This window comes from Hyla sarda, chromosome 7 (assembly GCF_029499605.1).
Source record: "Hyla sarda isolate aHylSar1 chromosome 7, aHylSar1.hap1, whole genome shotgun sequence".
NCBI lineage: Eukaryota > Metazoa > Chordata > Amphibia > Anura > Hylidae > Hyla > Hyla sarda.
This window is the reverse complement of record NC_079195.1, coordinates 20,798,928-20,823,850: the sequence shown is the minus strand read 5'-3', so window position 1 is coordinate 20,823,850 and position 24,923 is coordinate 20,798,928. Positions and strand designations below refer to the sequence as shown.

Here is a 24,923-nt window from a genome sequence, read left to right as displayed (position 1 = left end):
GACCGCTAACTCCACCTTTGTGCAAGGAAGAGCAGGAGGAGCACTGTCAGAGCCCTGCAAAATGACCTCCAGAAGGCCACAAATGTGCATGTGTCCACTCAAACGGCCAGAAACAGACTTCATGAGGGTGGTACAAGGGACCGACGTCCACAGCTGGGTTGTGCTTAAAGCCCATCATAATGCCGGACGTTTGGCATTTGCGACAGAACACCAAGATTGGCAAATTCCCCACTGGCCCCCTGTGCTCTTCACAGATGAAAGCAGGTTCACACTGAGCACATGTGACAGATGTGACAGAGTCTGGAGATGCCGTGGAGAACGTTCTGCTGCCTGCAACATACTCCAGCATGACCGGTTTGTCGGTGGGTCAGTAATGGTGTGGGGTGGCATTTCTTTGAGGGGCCGCACAGCCCTCCATGTGCTTGCCAGAGGTAGCCTGACTGCCATTAGGTACTGAGATGAGATCCTCAGACCCCTGTGAGACCATATGCTACTGCGATTGGCCCTGGGTTCCTCCTAATGCAAGACAATGCTAGACCTCATGTGGCTGGAGTGTGTCAGCAGTTCCTGCAAGAGGAAGGCATTGATGCTATGGACTGGCCCGCCCGTTCTCCAGACCTGAATCCGATTGAGCACATCTAGGACATCATGTCTCGCTCCATCCACCAATGCCACGATGCACCACAGACTGTCCAGGAGTTGGCGGATGCTTTAGTCCGGGTCTGGGAGGACATTCCTCAGGAGACCATCCCCCACCTCATCAGGAGTATGCCCAGGGTTGTAGGGAGGTCATACGGGCACGTGGAGGCCACACACACTACTGAGCCTCATTGTGACTTGTTTTAAGGACATTACATAAAGTTGGATCAGCCTGTAGTGGGGATTTCCACTGTGATTTTGAGTGTGGCTCCATATCCAGACCTCCATGGGTTCATAAATTTGATTTCCATTGATAATTTTTGTGTGATTTTACTGTCAGCGCATTCAACTATGTAAAGACGAAAGTATTTCATTCATTCAGATCTGGGATGTGTTATCTTAGTGTTCCCTTTATTTTTTAGAACAGTGTATAACGCTAATGATGACATATTCACACCAAATGTGCACAGCAGTAGACCAGATGAGTCAAATATACAACTTAAGTGAACAATATAGACTCCTAAAATAATGCCTGTCATCAAAGCACATATTCCGACGTGTTTTCCCTCATAAAATAATGGGTTTCATCAGGGAATAGTAGCAGGATTACAAGTAAATCTTAACATAAAATATGGAAGGAAAGGATGGTAAGATAAAGCAATAAATCAAAAACCATTCCTGTAAAAGGTAAATACCACAGTCCTAAGCTCGGACCACTCACTCAGATATTCAGTGGATAGAATAGCAAGGAACTGCTGCATATAATGGTCCTATCTTAAAGGGGTACTCCGGTAAAAACCTTTTTTCTTTTAAATCAACTGGTGCCAGAAAGTTAAACAGATTTGTAAACTACTTCTATTTAAAAATTTTAATCCTTCTTGTACTTATTAGCTGCTGAATACTACAGAGGAAATTATTTTCTTTTTGGAATTCTCTCTGATCACATTACGAGCACAGTGCTCTTTGCTGACGTCAATATAATAATAACTCTTTATTTATTGTTGTCCTTAGTGGGATTGAACCCAAGGCCCCAGCACTGATGCTAAAATGGACAGAGATGTCAACAGAGAGCACTGTGGTCGTGATGCCATCAGTGTTCCAAAAAGAAAGGAATTTCCTCTGTAGCATTCAGCAGCTAATAAGTACTGGAAGGATTAAGATTTTTTAATAGAAGTAATTTACAAATATGTTTAACTTTCTGGCACCAGTTGACTTAAAAGAAAAAAGGTTTTCACCGGAGTACCCCTTTAAGAGCAAGGTACTTACCTTCTTCATGCATGGTGATTTATTGCTTTGATTTATTGCTTTATCTTACCATGCAATCCGCTCATCCGTTATGTTTTACTTGTAATCCTGTTAATGTCCCCTGATGAACCCTGTTATGATATGGGGGGGGGGGCAAGGGATATGTGCTTTGATTACAGGCAATTCTTTAAGAGCCATAGCATGCTATCCTTCTAAACTTTATGTCAGTGTTTTGCAACCACTGGGCCTCCAACTATTGCCTTTGGCTGTCCGGGCATGCTGGAAATTGTAGTTTTGCAAGGGCTGGAGGCACACTGCTTGGAAAACACTGTTTTATGTCACGTGTGACTTTTAATCCTGTTTAGATCCCCTGATGAACCCCATCATTTTATAGGGGGAAACACGTTGGGATATAATGTAGTTTGATAAACAAATGCTCACTAGGGTTGTATATTTGATTTATCTGGTCTAATTAAAGTCTTACTACAGAGTATTTTTAGTCCCATGAACCATATGTGTTGTTAAATGCCCTAAGCTATCTCCCTTTGATTATACCGCAATACCTATACAAACATATCCACTCCACACACATCGCCATCAAATGGTTGTGTTCAGATAGAGAATGACATCTCCTGACGCATGGGTGAGACTGTTCTCTCTTATACAATTAATTCATGCTCAGAACATTCGTCACTTTAATGTTACATCTGGTATTCAGCCTGTAGGAGATCCCCGCACTATAACTTGATTTAAAGGGATTCATCAGGGTAGATAGAGACAGGATATTACCAGACATCGCCTCATCGTAGAATTTATTGGCTCACATACAACTGATGTTCTTGTCTTACACTTCCTACTCAGTATTGTGAAGATTTACACTGCAGCACAGGGCGCAGAGTATAGTCAGTGACTGGCCGAAGATATGAGATTTAGGCTAGCTTCACACTGCGGAATCTCCAGACAGATAAATTCCACCTAGAGATTCTGAGTGCAGCCAGCGCCCACTGAATCAGTCGGCACTAGGACCACGCGGACATTGCAGTCCCCGATAGACTGCAATGTGCTCCTCAAGGATATCCATCTGAAGAAAGAGCACCACCATTCTTCAGGCGGATGCTTTTAAGTAGATTTTTTGTTCACAAATTCCGAAGTGTGAATTGGTGAACGGAAAACCCATTGATTAGCATGAAATTACGTAGTCTGAACCTAGCCTTAGGTTCACACTGTTGAATTTCTGGGCAGAATTTCTGCACTAGGACCAAGCGGACTGCATTGCCATCCCCATAGATGTCAATGCATTTCTGAGCAAATCTCCCAAAAAGATCCAACCAGAAATGCATTGCTGTCTATGGGGACGGCAATGCAGTCCATGCGGTCTTAGTGCTGCCAGCTAAATCTCCAGCAGAAATTCTGCCCAGAGTTTCCGCAGCGTGAACCTAGTCTTAGGATCTATTCACACAGCAGAATTTTCAAATGCGGAATTTGACTTGTGTAATTCCACCTCAAATTAAAGCCCATACACTTCTATTGGATTCTGCACTCCCATTCACACTTCTGAATTTCTGCTTGCGGACAGAAGCTAATAACTATTGGAAGGATTAAGATGTTTTAATAGTAGTAATAAATCTGTTTAACTTTCCGGAGCCAGTTGATATATAAAAAAAAAAAAAAAAAGCTTTTGCCTGGAATACCCCTTTAATTCTCTTTCTTTTCAGAGAGAGGGTGTGGAGTCTGATCACTGTATCTGGAAATCAAATTAGGCTGCTGGTGCTGGAGGTCACCCAGGTGAACTGATGAGACTCATAGGTGGGTTGGAGTATGTTCATTATATGAAGTTGTGACTGGATTTTTTAAAGAGAAATATTGGCAAGAAACGAAAGTAATGTGACCTATAATCACACTTGAGATGTTTTATGAAGATTGGAAGTCTTTAGGCTGTGTTCATTTTACAGAATTTTTCACATTATTTTTAGAGAAATTTGGATGTTGTCCCTGCAATTTTCCAAAATTGCTGTAAAATGACACATTTGTTACTTATTTATTTACCGGTAAAAAAAGCATAGGAATGCCGTGCAATGTGGGATGGTTTATAACTACTTAAAGGGGTACTCCCGTGGAAAACCTTTTTTTTTTTAAATCAACTGGTGCCAGAAAGTTAAACAGATTTGTAAATCACTTCTATTAAAAAAAAATCTTAATCCTTCCAGTACTTTTTAGGGGCTGTATACTAAAGAGAAATCCAAAAAAGAAATGCATTTCCTCTGATGTCATGACCACAGTGCTCTCTGCTGACCTCTGCTGTCCATTTTAGGAACTGTCCAGAGCAGGGAAAAATCCCCATAGCAAACATATGCTGCTCTGGACAGTTCCTAAAATGGACAGCAGAGGTCAGCAGAGAGCACTGTGGTCATGACATCAGAGGAAATGCATTTCTTTTTTGGATTTCTCTTTAGTATACAGCCCCTAAAAAGTACTGGAAGGATTAAGATTTTTTAATAGAAGTAATTTACAAATCTGTTTAACGTTCTGGCACCAGTTGATTTAAAAAAAAAAAGTTTTCCACGGGAGTACCCCTTTAATATCCTTATCCCATAAAGACAACAGCAGCAGCATACAGATAGAGCTGGAGAGAAGGTGTATAACTACTATATACCTTGATCCCATAGAGATAACAACAGCATTATACAGATAGAGCTGGAGGGGAGGTGTATAATTACTATATATCCAGTTTCCATATAAATAACAGCAGCAGTATACAGATAGAGCTGGAGGAGGGGTGAATAACTACTATATATCCTGATCCCACAGAGATAGCAGCCGCAGTATACAGATAGAGCTAAATGGGAGGGGTATAAGTAATATATATTCTGATCCCATAGAGATGGCAGCAGTATACAGATAGAGCTGGAGGAGAGGTGTATAGCTACTATATATCCTGATCTCACAAAGATAGTAGCAGCAGCAGAAGTATACAACTAAAACTAGAGGGGAGGGATATGAGAGTTAGCTGGAGGGATCTGATAGGTGATGGTCTCATCCTGTAGTTCACAGGTAGTCAGCTGACCCAGGACTGACATTTCCTCTAAAACATGAAACACTGTGATTTTCTGAGGTTCAGACTGGTGATCACGTGACCCAGTTACAGTAATGAACTGCATAAATGCAGCTGTGCTGGAATAAAACAGATAGCCCTGCAGGGCTAGTGGTAGTGAGTGTGCACGATATGGGGGGAAATATGGGGGGCGCTCGGCCTTCTCTGATCTCGGCCTGTCTAACACTCATTCATGTCTTCTGCTTTGGTACTGTGCTTCTTTTTCCATCTTCAGCCATTGCTAACAGATACTACTATGAGGGCAGTGACCTGGAGTTAAATGAAGAAAGCCTGGGAATCTCTTTTTTACTGCTCAGTTAAGACATAGTCCAGATATCATGCAGTGCCTTAAGCTATTGCAAAACTACAACTCCCAGCAGGCCCGGACAGCCTCTGGCTGTCCGGGCCTACTGGGAGTTGTAGTTTTGCAACAGCTGGAGGCACCCTGGTGGGAAACACTGGTTTATAGAGATGAATAGGTATGATAGTCTCCTTCCACAGTTGCCTCTTCCCATTCACCACCCTCTACTCACCACTCGAAATCGGCCTCGGTGCAGACGCAAGGCTCCGACGACATGGCCCCCGCGTATTTTCCCTGCATGCATTTCCTTTCGGATCTTCTTTTCTTGTAGATTCTTTTTGCTCCCATTATACAGGCTTCACCCTTGTGGACATAAAATATAATGTCATTTATTAAAGGTCACATCTTGTAATCAAGCGCCATATAATATACAAATTCAAAGGGTGCAAAAGCTTCATCTCATATGTAGAATGATGCTCTATTGAAGGGCGAAGGACTATATATATATATATATATATATATATATATATATATATATATAAATATCCAAATAGGAAAAGAAGCGGCACTCCGAGGTAGCATAAAAAATACTGTGGTTTATTCACCCATCGTTTTATAGTGCTACGTTTCGGTCTATACAATGAGACCTTCCTCAGACCAAAACGTAGCACTGTAACACACGATGGGTGAATAAACCACAGTATTTTTTATGCTACCAGGGAATGCCGCTTCTTTTCCTTTTTGGATGTGAAGTTCATGGGACATTGAGTCCTGTCCCCAGCAGCAGGACCTGAAGTCCTGAACACAGTGCCGGTTCCCTCCCAGACGTATATGTATGTGTATGTGTATATATATATATATATATATATATATATATATATATATATATATATATATATACAGCAACAGAAGAATGCAGCAGCACACTGCCAGCACAAGGATATAGGTGCAACATGAATATGCAGTTAAAACATGGAGAGCTATACAGCTATGGTGTAATAGATGCAAATGTGACACTATGAAATAGTGAGGCACTTAGCTCGCAAATTTGTCTCCGCCGGCGGTCAAATAGCTTGGACCGTCCCACCATATATATACAACCAAAGAATAAGTTGGCCAGCACTATTAATTCCAAACTATTGTAAAAACCTGGCTTACAGGTGCAGGCTGCTGGGCTAAATATACAGCAACAGGAGAATACAGCAGCACACTGCTAGCACAAAGATATAGATGAAACATGAGTATATAGATAAAACATGAGTATATAGATAGAACATGAAAAGCTATACAGCTGTAGTGCAATAAATGAAATGAAACTATGAAATTATGAGGTACTTAGTTTGCAAATTTGGCGCCAAATAGCATGGACCGTCCCACCACGGTAAGGTGACCTCATTTGGGGACAGACCCTACACTATGAATATGCCTCTGTGTGAACAGTACAGCAGGCATGAAAGGTCTGAAACATCCAAAGCACCTTATATACACCTAATAGAGGTGGGTGGGGTGCAGGAGCCAACATGGAGGTAGCCACTCCTCCGTATGTGTAATACAACCAAAGGATAAATTGGCCAGCACTATTGATCCAAACTATTGTAAAAACCTGGCCTGCAGGTGCAAGCTGCTGGGCTAAATATACAGCAACAGGAGAATACAGCAGCCTTTGGTGCCTTGGATGTTTCAGACCTTGCAATGCCTGCTGTACTGTTCACACAGAGGCATATTCATAGTGTAGGGTCCGTCCCAGAATGAGGTCACCTTACTGTGGTGGGACGGTCCACGCTATTTGGCGCCAAATTTGCAAGCTAAGTACCTCATATTTTCATAGTTTCATATCTTCATTTATTGCATTACAGCTGTATAGCTTTTCATGTTCTATCTATATACTCATGTTTTATCTATATACTCATGTTTCATCTATATCTTTGTGCTAGCAGTGTGCTGCTGTATTCTCCTGTTGCTGTATATATATATATATATATATATATATATATATATATATATATATATATATATAATACATTTATTTATTTATCTATTTATGTGTTTGTTTATCTACATTTCCATAAAACTGTTGTGATCTAAACTTTCGGAACGGTACTGCATTTACAAAGGCTTTTAAATGTTTTTTTTTTTTTTTCAGGGATGTTTTTGACCACAAAAATCAGCAATTTTGGAGTTTGGAATTCTTTTTTTTGTAATGACGCGGTTGACCATGCACATGGGTTCATCATTTAAAAGTTTGGACAATTCCACACAAGGTGATACCAAATGAGTTTATTTATTTTGTCTTGTTTTTATTTATTTTAATTTAAAAAGGTGAGGAAAAAGGGAGGGTGAGGTGCTCCAATCTTTATTTTTTTTTCTTTTATTTTTTTTTAAAACACTTTTTTAGCTCTTCTAGGGGCCTTTTATAAGCAATCATTTGATTGCTTATATAGATCAAATCCGGCACCCACCTGTCTACAAAGCTCTCACCATACTCTCTCATCCGACCTATATCATAGATAGAAAATAATGCACTTTGCTGCCCCCTTCTGACAACAGGTGGCGCTGCCTAATGCAGTGCTCTTGTCTCTTGGACAGCAAAAGGGTCAGGAAATTGAAATACAGCATACCCCACCTTTTTTCTCCCCTACTTTCTGTGATGGGGGAGAGTTGGGAGGCCGCCATATTTTTTAGACAGGTGGCCAAAACCACCAAAGCCAACATTGGTGGAAAGTGTGGTGTGCATCTATCTGCTCTCCTGATATGGATGTTTTAGTAAAACTATTCCTCACAAATAAAAATCTTTTCTTTGAACTCCTCTGTTATTCATCTTGGAAATTTATGGTATTACCCTTCTTGTCAATAAGGAGCGTCCCTACACAACCTGATGCTGTCAGCACAGAGAGTATGTGAGGACACATCTCACTGACCAGAGGAATTGTTATACCAAGTTCTGCAGAAATGCATGGGAACGGAGTTCCTGCACTTTTTCTATAGCAGGAACACTGTTCACATTAGCAGTAGTCCTGCAGGACCAGCCCTGTAGTGGAAATCTTGGGTGATTTCCCACACTTTTTTCACCAGGACTTGATCCCTGGTTATACCCTATATTTCCAGGAAGAAGAATGGAGGCTCGATGTATGAGTTGTTGTATGAATATCCAACTATTACTAATAATGGCCTCCTAAAGTGCTTGGGAATAGTCACCGAGTGCTTTCCTAGTGACCTCTCTTAGCCATGGTGGTTACATGACAGTGTTTACCCCTTCTCTACGATGAGTCCTGTTTAGAAAGAGTCTGGAGGGTGGGACTTCCTTCTTACAGACCATATTGTGCCCTGACCTGGGTAGTGGGTTCCCTTTAAGAACTTGAGTCCCTTGAGCTATCTCAGGCTTTTTTTGACGGACATGCGATGTTCTTGTTTTTCGGTTCGCACATCCATTAGATGAGTTAATCAGATGGAACCTGAGTTATTGCAGCCCCGGGATCTGCCTTGTGAATATTTTTACAGTAAATCACTTGGGTCCGCCATAGAACAGGGCGCCATAGTTCAGCGCTTTAGCATTCGTGCAATAATGGACTTTAGCTCGGTGCAATAATTCTTGCAGGAATCTAAATTGCCACCCGGCTCATATTTCCTCCTTGTCCTCTCCGACGGGAATTTGTCTTTGAGATGACTGTGATCTTTGTGTAGGACTGATTTACTCCCTATAATCTCCTGCTGACTATGTATGAAAAGCAACCAGAGGCTGAAATATCTGCAGACTCATCTCACTTGTTTGGCCTTTTAAAAACCATAAATAACTTTTAACTTTTTTGCTTTTTTCTCTTGGAGTGGTTGAGGTTAACGAGACAGGCGAGCAGGGCGCCGTGGTCCCCTGGTGGGTTAGACACCATTATACATGTAAAAGTTTTCGATTAAAAAATCTTCTAAATGTGACATGAATCCACTTTGTTATTTATAAGACGCAGCTCCAATCCATCACTGCCAGCCGGTACAATATTCGCTCTGACGCTAGCCTCTGGCAGCTGACAACTCGCAATCAAACGCTGACAAGTCCTGCTCCTCTTCAGCGTGTTCATGTCAGCAACTGCTAGAACGAACACGAGGGTAAAATAGGACATGAGGGAAAAGAAAATAATAATAATCCTCTCCCGGATTCCATGAAAAGATACGAAATAAAATCATCATTGAGAACGTTGGAAGATGCTATACAGCTAGTGCCTAGATATCATGATGGGAAAGCTAAAGGACTTGGACAGTGATGGTGATGGAGCAAAGTTTGTGATTGGCAACCCAGTCGGTTCTCATCCTAAAGACTTCATCTATCTTTAGAATGTAAAGAGCTAAACCCTTTTAGCTTTATTTATTTATTTATTATAGCCTTTATTGCTTGTGGTCATATAGAGGGTGCATTGAGGGGTGACTGTGTCTTGTTACGATCCTGGGACATAAAATGATATGAGAAAAAAAAGCTAAAGTCCAGAGTGTACTTGGTGTTATAGTCTGCAGGAAGATGGTGGCGCAGGGCCGTAATCATAGTTTGAGCATTTCGAAAGATAAAAATGAAGGAAGATTTTCCTAAGAAAGATCGTCCCTATGACAGAACTGTAAAGGTTCTATTGACGTTGTTGCTTCGGGGGTCCATCAGCCTCTCTGCAGCATTGCTCTTGTAGTTAAAAATATCATAACCTTGAACCCCAATGGACCACTTTAAAGAGGTACTCAACTACATTAAATGTATCCCTATCTGTGTCTGATTGTGGGGGGGGAAGGGGTCCAAACTCTCGCACCTCCCATGATCTCCAGACCGGGGCCCCATCTTAGAGGTGTAACTTGTAGCTTCTGGGCCTAGATGCAAAATCTGCTACAGGGCCCCATGTTCCATTTACAATATTGGTCTCTTATAGGGAAGATGTGCTTTGGGGCCCCCCTTAGGCACCAGGGCCCCAATGCTACTGCTACCTCTGCCCCCACTATAGCTACGTACCTGCTCCATCTCTCCCTGTGCATGGAGCAGCTTGTAGGCACATGCTACATGCACTTGCACTTGCTGAAGATACCTAAGTACCTAAGTACAGCACTTGTGTATCTCAGTCGCCGCATGGAGTGCATGCCAGCTTAGGTATGGATGGGGCCCTGTTTTGGAGACGGGGGGGGGGGGGGGGGGGCAGGGGTTGGACCTTTTATGACGTATGCCTGCTTTTGGCCTACCTACTGGGCCAGTTTTTGCATTTTGTTTTGAGCGCCTATTGTTTTATCTAGTTACTGGTGTCCCCTCTGACTGCAATATTGTACAGATCACATTCCAGCAGCCTCCTCCTTATCACCACTGATAAAACAGTATGTATCAACTTAAAGGGGTACTCCAGAGAAGAAAAAAATGTTTTCAAATCAACTTGTAACAGAAAGTTAAGCAAATTTGTAAATCATGTCTATTAAGTTATTTCTAATTAGCTATTTAGTACTTATCAGCTGCTGTATGCTCCAGAGGAAGTTCTGTTGTTCTTTCCAGTCTGACCACAGTGCTCTCTGCTGACACCTCTGTCCGTGTCAGGAACTGTCCAGAGCAGGTGCAAATCCCCATAGCAAATCTCTCCTGCTCTGGACAGTTCCTGACATGGACAGAGGTGTCAGCAGAGAGCACTGTGGTCCGACAGAAAATAACTACACAACTTGCTCTGGAGCATACAGCAGCTGATAAATACTGCACGGATTAAGATTTTTAAATAGAAGTAATTTGCAAATTTCTATGGGTGAGATTAATCAAAACCTGTCCAGAGGAAAAGTTGCTGAGTTGCCCATAGCAACCAATCAGATCGCTTCTTTCAGTTTTGAATAGGCCTTTTAAAAATGAAAGAAGCGATCTGATTGGTTGCTATGGGCAACTCAGCAACTTTCCCTCTGGACAGGTTTTGATAATTCTCCCCCTATAACATTCTGCCACCAGTTAATTTGAAAACTATATATTGACACTATATAAATAAGAATTAAAAATTATTTATATGAACCAGTCCTCAAGATCATATGAGGATACAGGATAAAGAGAAAGTGAAGATTGAGGATCCGATAAATGTAATTTATTAAATAAAATGATTAAATAAAAATATGTGATTTAATATGATGACCACTCACTCAGCAGGGCCCTTGCATGAGTGAGAAGTATAAATACAATAAATATAATGACAAAAATATAAAAATAAAATAAATCAATAGCTCCTAATCACTTAATATCTGCTGTAAGTCCCAGATTAAAGTTCATCAATTGCGATAGTACACCAGCTTAATGTCAGTTCAGATCATTTCAAGTCAATTACAGTCCTGAACAAGGGCGCGGGCCTTTTCTTCAGTAGCGACAAGTAAGTAAGTTACTTGTCGCTACTGAAGAAAAGGCCTGCGGCCTTGAAACGCGTCTAGCTTACTCTCAGCACCTTACTATCAAGTGTATATCACTTTTATAAGTTCATATCTGCAAATCTCTATCTTCAAATTGCAACCGCTGGAGCCCCTACAAATCGGGACCACTGCTGCACGCGCGCTGCTTGGCGCTCCATTCACACGCACCTGCTCCTGCTAACCATCCACAGCCCCGGACGGACCGAAGTACAGACGGACACCGCTCCATACAAGCGCTGGAAGCTGCTGTGCCAGCCTGCCGTACAGGTCTCAACAGGAGGGTGAGTGGTGCTGTGCACCGAGACTCTAACGGTACTATTACCTGAACTGATTACGTTACTGTGCTGCTACATCTTTGCTCAGTTGTCCGTTAAACAGGGCAATAGTTACGCTGCACTGAGCCCTTACTTAGCTACTTCCGGTATCATCATCGCTGCTATCTTACGGACACTGTGCCGTCACTTTGTTACTCCATTGCCATATTGTTTCAAAGTACATTGTTGCAAAGTGTATTCTGTGATCTATAAACCTCCCATTATTTCACGGTTACACTATCAAACTGAGTCATTGTTCCTAGCATCTCCTGAGATTTTGACGAAGTCCAGGACTGTAATTGACTTGAAGTGATCTGAACTGACATTAAGCTGATGCACTTGATGAACTTTAATTTGGGACTTACAGCAGATATTAACTAAGTGATTAGATGCTATTGATTTATTTTATTTTTATATTTTTGTCATTATATTTATTGTATTTATACTTCTCACTCATGCAAGGGCCCTGCTGAGTGAGTGGTCATCATATTAAATCACATATTTTTATTTAATCATTTTATTTAATAAATTACATTTATCGGATCCTCAATCTTCACTTTCTCTTTATCCTGTATCTTGAGGACTGGTTCATATAAATAATTTGGAATTCTTATTTATGTAGTGTCAATACATATTTTATTAGGCCTTTTGGGTGAAGGTATCACCTTTAACCTCGAGCATATTCCCCCTTGTATCCTAAGTGAGGTACACAATTATTTTTTATATTTGGTTATTTGAAAACTATTTTTAATCTCTGGAGTACTATAAAAACATTATTTATATTATTAATAAATTGCAAGATTTCAGGATTATTTTATAATATGAATTATAGAATAAAAAATTTGAAAAAAATGTCAACAGGAAGTCGTAAAAATATATAACAATAGAACATATTTATTGAGTGTGTGTGTGTGTGTGTGTGTATATAATATATATGTTAGGATTCTGCTAGCTGGATGTGGATCCTCTGTGTCAGTGAGGGATTGGCGAGGACCGTGTCGGTGGACCGGTTCTAGGTTGCTACTGATATTCACCAGAGCCCGCCGCAAAGCGGGATGGTCTTGCTGCGGCGGTAGCAACCAGGTCGTATCCACCGGCAACGGCTCAACCTCGCTGACTGCTGAGAAGACGTGGGACAGAAGGACTAGGCAGAGGCAAGGTCAGACGTAGCAGAAGGTCGGGGCAGGCGGCAAGGTTCGTAGTCAATAGCAAATAGCAAGAGATCTGGAACACTGGTAAGGCAAACACTGTAAACGCTTTCCCTGGCACAAAGGCAACAAGATCCGGCAAGGAAGTGAAGGGGAAGTGAGGTTAAATAGACAGGGAGCAGGTGAGGCTAATTAGACAGATTGGGCCAGGCACCAATCATTGGTGCACTGGCCCTTTAAATCCTAGAGAGCTGGCGCGCGCGCACCCTAAGGAGCGGAGCCGCGCGCACCAGGACGAGACAGCCGGGGACCGGGACAGGTGAGAGACTTGGGATGCGATTCGCGAGCGGGCGCGTACCGCTATGCGAATCGCATCCCCGCCGGCAGTGTCAGTGCAGCGCTCCCGATCAGCGGGTCTGACCGGGACGCTGCAGAGAGAGGAACGCCGCAAGCCCTCCGGGGAGGAGCAGGGACCCGGAGCGCTCAGCGTAACAGTACCCCCCCCTTAGGTCTCCCCCTCTTTTTGTCCGGATATCGCTCCATATGGGATGAGGACATTGGGAGCGATTGTAGAGTCTCCTTCTGGAGGACAGTGAAGTCTTGGGTATGGTCATCAACGGCAGGCAGTTTAGAAGGAATGGGAATGGGGAGGGGGGGCAGAGGGTGAAGCTTGGCACAGGGCAGAGTGTTACCAGGACGGGGGCTATGAGGAGGCACGGCATAGTCCTGATAGGCCTTGGGGAGACCAGGTATAGGGGGAGACACTGAGGTTTGACAGACGGGACTGGGAGCAGACGTGAGGCATGTTTTGTGGCAAGAAGCACCCCAGCTCTTGATCTCCCCGGTGGTCCAGTCAAGGGTAGGAGAGTGGCGTTGGAGCCATGGCAGACCGAGGAGGACTTCAGATGTGCAGTTGGGCAAAACAAAAAATTTAATTTTTTCATGATGCCGTCCAATGCTCATGAGCAGGGGTTCTGTGCGGTAACGCACAGTGCAGTCCAACTTTACTCCATTGACCGAGGAAATGTAGAGCGGCTTGACGAGACGGGTCACAGGGATGTTGAACTTATTAACAAAAGAGGCCAAAATGAAATTTCCTGCAGAACCAGAGTCCAAGAAGGCCATAGCTGAGAAGGAAGAGTTGGCAGAAGGAGAAATCCGCACAGGCACAGTGAGACGTGGAGAAGCAGACTTCATACCAAGAGACGCCACACCCACGTGAGCTGGGTGCGTGCGTGCATTTCCCAGACGTGGAGGGCGAATAGGGCAATCCATCAAGAAGTGTTCGGTACTAGCGCAGTACAGACATAAATTTTTTTCTCTGCGGCGAGTCCTCTCTTCATGGGTCAGGCGAGACCGATCCACTTGCATAGCCTCCTCGGCGGGAGGCACAGGGGTAGATTGCAAAGCAAACTGTGAGAGAGGTGCCCAGAGATCAAGGTCTTTTTCCTGGCGAAGCTCCTGGTGTCTTTCAGAAAAACGCATGTCAATGCGGGTGGCCAAATGGATAAGTTCATGCAGGTTGGCAGGAATTTCTGGTGCGGCCAGCACATCTTTGATGTTACTGGATAGGCTTTTTTTAAAGGTCACGCAGAGGGCCTCGTTGTTCCAAGATAGTTCTGAGGCGAGGGTACGAAATTGGATGGCGTATTCGCCTACAGAAGAATTTCCCTGGACCAGGTTCAGCAAGGCAGTTTCGGCAGAAGAAGCTCGGGCTGGTTCCACGAAGACACTACGAACCTTAGCGAAGAAGGACTGTACAGTGGCAGTGACAGGATCATTGCGGTCCCAGAGCAGTGTGGCCCATGACAGGGCCTTCCCAGACAGGAGACTGACCACGAAAGCCACCTTCGACCGTTCTGTAGGAAATTGGTCCGACAACATCTCCAAATGTAGGGAACATTGTGACAGGAAACCACGGCAAAGTCTAGAGTCCCCATCAAATTTGTCCGGCAGGGACAAGCGGAGGCCAGGAGCGGGCACTCGCTGCGGAGGAGGTGCAGGAGCTGGCGGAGGAGATGGTTGCTGCTGTAGCTGTGGCAGAAGTTGCTGTAGCATGGCGGTCAACTGCGACAGCTGCTGTCCTTGTTGGGTGAACTGTTGTCCGAGTTGCTCTATCTGTTGAGACTGCTGGGCGACCACCGTGGTAAGGTCAGCGACAACTGGCAGCGGGACCTCAGCGGGATCCATGGCCGGATCTACTGTTAGGATTTGGCAGGCTGGATGTGGATCCTCTGTGTCAGCGAGGGATTGGCGTGGACCGTGTCGGTGGATCGGTTCTAGGTTGCTACTGGTTTTCACCAGAGCCCGCCGCAAAGCGGGATGGTCTTGTTGCAGCGGTAGCAACCAGGTCGTATCCACCAGCAACGACTCAACCTCGCTGACTGCTGAGAAGACGTGGGACAGAAGGACTAGGCAGAGGCAAGGTCAGACGTAGCAGAAGGTCGGGGCAGGCGGCAAGGTTCGTAGTCAATAGCAAATAGCAAGAGGTCAGGAACACTGGTAAGGTAAACACTGTAAACGCTTTCTCTGGCACAAAGGCAACAAGATCCGGCAAGGAAGTGAAGGGGAAGTGAGGTTAAATAGACAGGTAGCAGGTGAGGCTAATCAGACAGATTGGGCCAGGCACCAATCATTGGTGCACTGGCCCTTTAAATCTTAGAGAGCTGGCGCGTGCGCGCCCTAAGGAGCGGAGCCCCACACGCAAGGACGAGACAGCCGGGGACCGGGACAGGTGAGAGACTTGGGATGCGATTCGCGAGCGGGCGCGTCCCGCTATGCGAATCGCATCCCCGCCGGCAGTGTCAGTGCAGCGCTCCCGGTCAGTGGGTCTGACCGGAGCGCTGCAGAGAGAGGAACGCCGCGAGTGCTCCGGGGAGGAGCAGGGACCCGGAGCGTTCGGCGTAACAATATATATATATATATATATATATATATATATATATATATATATATATATATACATACATTTTACATATATATACAGTATTTACATATATATACAGTATTTTTTTTAAACAGACCCTTTTCTGATGATTCACTTTCATTTTTTTTGTTTGTGTGCGGTGTGTGTGTATATATATATCTAAAAAACATATTTATTTATTTATTTTTTAAAACAAAAGACCCTTTTCTGATGACACATTTACTTTAAGCAAACTATATTGCACACTTTAGTGCACAGAAAGGAAGTTAGAATTTTCCCTATACCAGAGTTTCCCAACCAGTGTGCCTCCAGCTGTTGCAAAATTACAACTCCCAGCATGCCCGGACAGCTGTTGGCTGTCCGGGCTTGCTGGGAGTTGTAATTTTGCAACAGCTGGAGGCACACTGGCGGGAAAAAAACCCTGCCCTAAACCCTCGGCTGTCATCTCCATTACTAGTTCAGCACATACGATGTATTACTTTCCATAGTTACAGTCCCCCAGGATCCTTCACTGACCCTATAACTGCAGCTGAAGACCCCCGCTATATCTCTAATCATGTTATTCTAATCGTCTGTCCCCTCGGAGAGTTTCCCCAGTAGGGCTGGTATTTCTCATAATGATACATTTGCTTTTATTCCGCTCTATTCATTTCTCTTGAGCGACACTTCTACTTCCCAAGAGGATCGACGGAGACTCAGGGAACATTAATGCACATAGTTAGTAGGTGGGTGAGTAGAGAGAATAGATGATAATTATACTATTACTATTATAATGAGGAGCTGAAAGGTTTCGCCATTCGCCGTTTTGTTGAGTTGATTTTCATGTTGAAATTCTAGGCGATAAAAATCTTGTAATTATTGTATTTTGTGGACTATAACTCTAAATAAATAAATAAAAACAAATAATAATAATAATAATAATAATAATAAAATGCACAAAATTCCATTCATCATATACAGTAGTACGTAGATACTATGGTCCAGTGGTGCGAGATGGAGCCCTGCATCCAGATTGGGATCCCGTGGGAACCAATAAAAAGACTTGCAGGCGCGGGCAGTAACGAGGTTGTTGCAGGCAGGCGGGAGCGGAGGTCACAGAACATACAGCAGGTCCTGCAAATCTCTGAAAAACCACAGGGGGCTGACGAAATGGCACAAGAGGGTGATGAAATGGCACGAGGACTTTATGAAATAGCACGGGGAATACTATCTTTAAAAGCTGTGTCAAAATGTTTGTGGGAGCCGGCAGGATTGGACACCATTGTTGCAGGAGCGGGTGGGAGTAGAACACACACCTTGCAGGAGCGGGCGGGAGCGGGATTAAGAAAACAGTCCCCCGCAGGGCTCTAGTGAGAGACTCCACTGGAGTATATCAGTCAGGGTCCCAGAAGATGGACCGTCACTGATCAGACACTCGCTTCTTATCCTGTCGTAGGTCATGACTCACAAGTGTCTTTTGTGGACCCTATATCATTGCACAGTCCTTTCTCTCGCTGCACTGTGAGGCCTAATTTGGGCCCCACTGCAATATCTGTAAAAGGGCCCCTGCCGAATTTATGTCCCTTATTACACAAGTGTCTATCTATAAAGTAGAAGGGTCCTGGTGAAACTATAGCTATACCATTGTTGTTAGGGATCCATTTGATCAGAACAGGAAAACAGAGGAAGCTGAACACAATGTACACAAAGCATTCAGCTTCCTGATGCATTTCTGGAGACTAGTACTTTAAACCACTTTATACACTCCATATTTACACTGGGACACCAGGAGAAAAATAGATTCACCTTTAATATGCACTAGATTCTCATGTATTTCCCCTAATTAATATTAATACGCGAGGGAATAATGTATTATCCCATTATCATATCTTAGATCCCCATGTATTGGTCCCTATTTACATTAGACCACACAGGTATAATATAACACCCCATCAACATACCTTAGATACCCATGTATCACCCCTATTTACAAAAGGCCACCAAGGAAAAACATATTCCCTCGTAAAATACCCCAAATCTCCTTGAAAAGCCCCATGTTCACATTGAGCCATGCAGGAAAATTATACTAATCCATCAAGATATCCATGGGGGGAAAATTCAAAAATGGGGAAAACTTGTCCAGAGGAAAAGTCGACCAGTTGCCCATAACAACCAATCAGATAGCTTCTTTCATTTTTGTAAAAGCCTTTGAAAAATGAAAGAAGACATCTGATTTGTGGCCACGCCCCCCTGATTGGTTGTTATGGGCAACTGGTCAACTTTTCCTCAGCACAGGTCTTGATGAATTTCCCCTATGATCCCTATATATAACCCTCATATCACCCCATCATTATATCCTGGATCCCCCTGTATAGCTCACCATTTACACTAGGCCACCAGGAAAAATATATTGACCCCATATTGTACACTAGACCACCAGAATAAAATATTAACCCCCTTCTAGACAACCAGGTAATAACTCCCTGTTTTCCTTGGATCAATATGGAAACAAATATGTACACCCCCTCTATCATTGATCATAAGGAAGGCATTGCTCTATAATAACTAACTGTGGTGGCCCAGTACAGGAGTTGCACCCCTGTACCCTTGCTGTCCTGTCTGGCGGACTCTATTTCAGTGACCCCTGAGTCCCACCTTAATCTGTGTAGTGTAAATGGTTAATAAGCACCTATGTTATCCATTGTAATGTATATATAATGTTATGTACCTTTAAATATTGTTACCATGTCTTGTAACTAAGGAAGGTACCAGTGATCAGGTGACTTATAGGGTGACTTCTCGGACCCCTCCAGAGACCCCCCATATAAACCCTGGGAGGAACTAGTTCAGTCTCTTGAGTTCTGATCAGTGAAGTCAAGTCCTGAGAGTGTCTGGTGTCCTGAGGAGGCCTAAGTCTACCACCCAGCCACGCTTCTACTAATCCAGTGCCCCACAGGTGAACGTCAAAACCTGGTAAGCTACATACGGAGTGAAGTCAGTCGAGTCAAGTCAGTCAGGATCAGTCTGTTTAAAGTCAGCGTGGGCCTGCAGCAAATTGTCCAAATCCACCACAAGTCCCAGCAAACCCTAAAGTCTCTGAAGTCACTGGTCACCTCTCTGGGCCTAACTGAGCTGTAAAGACTATTCCATCTGTCTGCCTCAGTAAAGCTGCCGTTGTTCCGTAACTTGGCATCGAAGTCATAATTTGCCCCGCGCCTAGCCCAGAATTCAGTGGTATACCTTCGGGTGGTGTAGAGGTAAAACCACACCCTGGCATCACGAATACAGAGATGTTATTGCCCCTAGGGTAATAACATCTGCCCTCATCACACCCTCACCACATAACCTTAACTCCTCCACTTCTGTAGTCTATCAGAAAAGTTTCATTAAAGGGGTATACCCTTCTCAGCTTGTAATGAAAAGGGGGTAACAAGTGAATCAGTCCGAGTTTGACCTCTGGGATCCTTGCCGATCCCAAAAATGGGGACATAATTGTCTCTGGAATGAGCAATTTACCCCTTTAAAGGTGTACTCCAGCTCTAGACATCTTATCCCCTATCCAAAGAATAGGGGATAAGATGTCTGATCGTGGGGGTCCCGCCGCTGGGGACCCCCATAATCTCAGCTGTGGCACCCCAGACATCCGGTGCACAGAGCAAAATTCGCTCCATGAAGGATGACTGACGATGCGGGGCAGAGCCTCGTGACATCACAGTCACGCCCCGTTCGTGACATCACGGGAGCGCGGCCGTGACGTCACGAGCCTCCGGCGCTGAACCCGATGCACTAAACGAACCCCGAGTGCAGAACGGAGATTGCGGGGGTCCCCAGCGGCGGGACCCCCACGTTCAGACATCTTATCCCTGGATAGGGGATAAGATGTCTATGGGCGGAGTATCCCTTTAAGCTCTAGGGCCACGGAATGTTTCCGAAGGCTGAACTCAGTCTTGAATGGAGCAGTCGTCGCACATCCGCGGGGGACTGAGCAGTCAGACCCCTATGATCAGCAAAGACTAGTAAAAAGCTGCTTGCGATGAGTCTCCATTAACCACATGCAGATTATAATACTGGAGTCTTCTTTTATGGTGGAGGGGCCCCTGGGGCCGCTCAGGCATCAGAGCCTAGATATGACCGCTACCTCTGCACCTCATATATCTACACTCCGGCATAAAGTATGGTCCAGAAAGGATTTCCATACCTGACTATGAAGCTGCCAGGGAAGGTAATCTTCAGGATTGCAACGTCTGTCAAAAATCGACTTATAGTCCACCTTCACAAGCTGCCACTCTGACCGGTGACCGAAATGCCCAAATACTCTGCAGAGAGGGATATATAAAATATGGAAGATACTCTCTTAAGATTCAGCAGTATTTATAGAAACATAGGCAATCTGTTCTTTTTTCCTTATGACACCGTATGCTTTCTTAACAGAGCGTAGGATGCTGGGTGATGTAAGGAGCAAACAACAAGAACAGAACTGCTAGTGCTAAAACAAGGAATAGACGAATCAAGACATGTGACAAAAAAGTATAAAGAACAAATTTTACAAAAATCATATCACTCCTTAAATCAGTGGTCTCAAACTGTGGCCCTCCAGATGTTGCAAAACTTCAACTCCCAGCATGCCCGGAGTTGAAGTTTTGCAACATCTGGAGGGCCACAGTTTGAGACCACTGCTTTAAAGGGGTACTCCGCTCTAGACGTCTTATCCCCTATCCAAAGGATAAGGTATAAGATGTCTGAGTGCGGCCCCCAACCCCCCCCCCCCCCCGCGCGATCTCGGCTGAAGCACCCCAGACATCTGGTGCATGGAGCGAACTTCGCTCCATGCAGGATGACTGGGGATTGGGGATTGGAGGCTCGTGATGTCACGACCACGCCACGCTCGTGACGTTATGGTCATGCCCCCTCTCAATGTAAGTCTATGAGAGGGGGTGTTATGCCCGTCACGCCCCCTCCCATAGACTTACATTGAGGGGGCGTGACAGTGAAGTCACAAGCAGGGCACGGCCCTGACACAACGAGCCTCCGGCGCTGCACCAGACACTCTAAACAAACGCTGGGTCCAGCGGCAAGACCCCCGTGATCAGATATTTTATCCCCTATCCTCTGAATAGGGGATAAGATGCTTTCTGGCAGAGTACCCCTTTAAAGGGAAACTTTCACCATTGTACGCACAATACATATACATTGAAACCTCTTTGAGAAAACCACCCAACATTACAAAAAAGTGTGTGGTCTTCTCAAAGAATACATAATAATTGTGGAACTGGAAATCTGGAGGTGGTCAGGAATGGGGCTTAATCATTCCATCCGATGAAAGAGAAAATGAGGTTGCTCTTATTGAACAGCCCCACTATGTTCAGTTTTCTGGGGTTGTTTTAAGCTACCATCTATAAAAACTATAGTAATCAAAGTCAGGCTCCTTTTACTCCAGTTACTACAAACTACTTTTCTTTAGAAGAAGATGACCTGAGAGTTGTTTATAGTCCTCCTCGTCCTGGAATTTTTTGAAGATCAATTGTCAGCTTTGCTGTGTAGACTGGGACAAACTGAGCAGAGCCATCTCATCATCATTAGATATTGTGCGAGTTGATTAAAGCGATTGTGTACCACCAGAGGCCTAGATAAGCCTCTGTATGTGTCCCTTGTCACTCTCTGAGGTCAGCTTTGCTATGTAGACTGGGACAAACTGAGCAGAGCCATTTCCTCCTCATTAGAAGTTGTGTGAGTTTATTACAGCGATCCTGTACCACTAGAGGCCTAACTAAGGCTCTGTAAGTGTCCCTTGTCACTTTATGAGGTTCTGTATACAGTTCCTCTTCCTTTACTTGGTCTCTGCGGGAGGGGTTGCACTATCTCTTCCCAGAAACTGTATTAGTCTATGGAACATTTTCTGTCTATCATCTCTCATTGATTGCAGTTGTCATGGAGCGCACATATTGATGTAAAATTTATACAGACAAAAAAGAATGTTTGTGTGTGAAAGGAAGAAAATAAAAAATTTATTTAAAGATAAAAAGAAAACATTTACAATAAACTTACGTCATAATCAATGTCTCTTCCCCTGGCTCTCCCAAAACACCATCCACAAAGAGAGGATTGGATGTGAAGGTATATTTACTCCAGGACCTTCCTTCATCGAAACTTAGCCTGGAAGAAAATTTGAGAAATAAAATAATGAATCTACTCTTTGAGTTTAAGGTTAAAAAAACATGGGTGTCACGCTAGACAGGGATAAGTGTGGCCTTGAACTGACTCATAGGAATAATCAGAGTCAAACAAGCCAAAACGCTAAAAGAGAGAGTGGTGAAGTACAAAATCAGAAAGCAATAGAGTAGTAAGGAAAACAGGCCAAGAATAAACACAAGATACACACCTGAATAGTAGACCATAGCCACAGACAAAGGAACAATGCTTTATCACAGGCTTTATTTACATGGATATATCTATTATCTGTGACTTTAGACAATGATTTTCAATGATTTGAAACTTTTGGCACATTGTAAAATTAAACCAAAACAACTGCAGCGAAACAGGTATATAAATGTTTTGTTTAAAGAAGCACTTCTAGTTTGTTTTTTCCTATATCTTGCACACTCACCATCACTAGCCCTACAGCGCCATCTGTTTTATCCCAGCACAGCTGCATCCATTTCTTTACTGTAACTGGTCATAAGATCACCAGTCTGACACACAGAAAATGCGACAGCGGACTTCCTACAAACTAAAACATGATGCCACTACCTATCAAATCGCTCCTGCTAGCTCCAAAACCATGGACCCACTTATGGGTATAATTAGTTCACCACCAGCAGCCAAATAAGATGACCAGGTGCAGTGACGAGACTCCACACCCTCTCTCTGCACAGTAGGCAACATTTGGAAATTATTTTAGTTGTGCAATTTCAATCAGTATTGCTACAAACTCATGCCTGCCACATCAGCTGAAACAGGTAAGCACAAGGCAGATGTCTACATTATTCTCTAATAACCTATGCTGCACGATATAAGAAAAATAAAAATCTTGGAGTGCTCCATTAAAATTCCCATCTTACTGATGAATTGTAAGTGCATAGAGTATCTGTCCTGTTCTCTAAGTGCATAGAGTCCAAGACCCCCATTTATTCGCCAGTGCAGCCACAAACATAACCTTCTGCTCTGGAGGATGTGACATGTCTGTTTACCTAGAGATAATTCATTGAGTTCAAAAATAATTATGTAATGCTCCAATTGGTGGCACTGACAGAGAATCAGGTTTTTCCACAGGTTATAGGTGATGCTGAGGGTCCCAATGGCTGGACACGTGATGAGCTTATTGTCAGGGGATGCTTCATTGGCAGTCAACAGGTTTAACTAAAGTGCTTCATTATAGTAATATAGCTATAGCAGTTACAGGGTGCACTATGATAGCCGTCACACGTGTCTTGGCATTTAAGTGGGCTCAATTACCCCTCTTTCACATAAAAAATCCCAGTATTATAAAAGGCACATGGCAGGTAGGGGTCCAGTTACAGATTTTGCATTGGAGCCCTCACACTTCTAAACTCAAGTATTGTTATTGGGGGAGTTTAGCTTAGTACAGATGAGCAAACAGCATAAAACATTTGTCAGAGACAGTGACACAGTTCAAATATTGGGCATTTTCTGCAGTTTATTTAAAAAAAAACTAAAAACAAATTACAACCATATTCACAAAACCTGTTTGTCCAGCATTAACTTAAAAGTGGCTTACTACCGGCCACTCAAAACAAACTTTACAGGTGTTTCCTCACACCACTGTCACGTCTCACAAAGTCAACATTTGATTACAACTCCCAACAAAGGTTCAGGTTCCTCAGTCTCACTAGGATAAACAGACAAAAATGGGGAATCGGTAAAGCGCTACTGCTTGCAAGGAAAGGACTCTGAATGACACAGATGCACAGGATGGTTTATTAGAATAAAAAATACAGAACAACGCGTTTCCACGCTGGCACGCGCCTTCCTCAGGTCCACAATGAATTAATTCTAACACATCTTGAAGTGTCTCCCGTGCGTTGGTGCGTAGGCTATGCCACCAACGCACGGGAGGAACTTCAGGACGCATCAGAATTAATTCATTGTGGACCTGAGGAAGGCGTGTGCAAGCACCGAAACGCGTTGTCTAGTATCTTCTATTCTAATAAACCGTCCTGTGCATCTGTGGTGTTCAGAGTCCTTTCCTTGCAAGCAGTAGCGCTCTACCGATTCCCCATATTTGTCTGTTTATCCTGTTTCCATATTCCGTACCCTCGGGGCAAACTGGCTCCACCCTAAGCCTATCACAGTGTTGTGCCTGCTCTGTTGCACAACTCCAGCAGGTTATTACGACACCATAGGTGTGGTGGTGGGTCACGTCCACTCGATCCCGCAATACTACACGAGAGAGCTCTCCTTAAAGGGCTACTCTGCCCCTAGACAACTTACCCCCTATCCAAAGGATAGGGATAAGATGTCTGATTGCGGGGGGTCCCACCGCTGGGGACCCCCACGATCTCCCTGCTGCACCAACCATTCGTTTAGAGCATCAGGTGCAATGCTGGAGCGCCAGAGGCTCGTGACATCACGGTCATGCCCGACTCATGACATCACGGCCACGCCCCCTCAATGCAAGTCTATGGGAGAGGGCGTGATGGCCGTCACGCCCCCTCCCATAGACTTGCATTGAGGGGGCATGGCCGTGATGTCACGAGGGGCCGTGACCGTGACATCAAGAGCCTCTGCCCAGCCATTCATCCCGCATGTAGCAAAGTTTGCTCTGTGCACCGGATGTCTGGGGTGCCACAGCCGATATCATGGGGGTCCCCAGTGGCGGGACCCCGGCCTTCAGACATCTTATGTCACAAACACAAAAAAAAAAAAAAGTTTTGAGTAC

General features: G+C 44.1%; 1 protein-coding gene and 1 long non-coding RNA gene across 5 annotated transcripts in view; one reads left to right on the top strand and one right to left on the bottom strand.

Annotated features, from left to right (window-relative positions):
• The window catches only part of LOC130282586 (uncharacterized), a 44,992-nt gene extending 37,452 nt beyond the window's left edge, over positions 1 to 7,540 (top strand). Inside the window, exons 3-4 of the long non-coding RNA XR_008846461.1 lie at positions 3,600 to 3,690; positions 7,420 to 7,540. This is a non-coding gene — a long non-coding RNA (uncharacterized LOC130282586). The remainder of the gene's footprint in view (positions 1 to 3,599; positions 3,691 to 7,419) is intronic.
• SORCS1 (sortilin related VPS10 domain containing receptor 1) overlaps positions 1 to 24,923 on the bottom strand; it is a 762,471-nt gene that overhangs the window by 99,044 nt on the left and 638,504 nt on the right. For all 4 annotated transcript variants that reach the window (XM_056530949.1, XM_056530951.1, XM_056530952.1 and 1 more), the window contains exons 14-16: positions 22,073 to 22,180; positions 20,226 to 20,343; positions 5,509 to 5,639 (exon numbers count right to left, since the gene is read on the bottom strand). In XM_056530949.1, the coding sequence (XP_056386924.1) occupies positions 5,509 to 5,639; positions 20,226 to 20,343; positions 22,073 to 22,180 (357 nt within the window). The remainder of the gene's footprint in view (positions 1 to 5,508; positions 5,640 to 20,225; positions 20,344 to 22,072; positions 22,181 to 24,923) is intronic.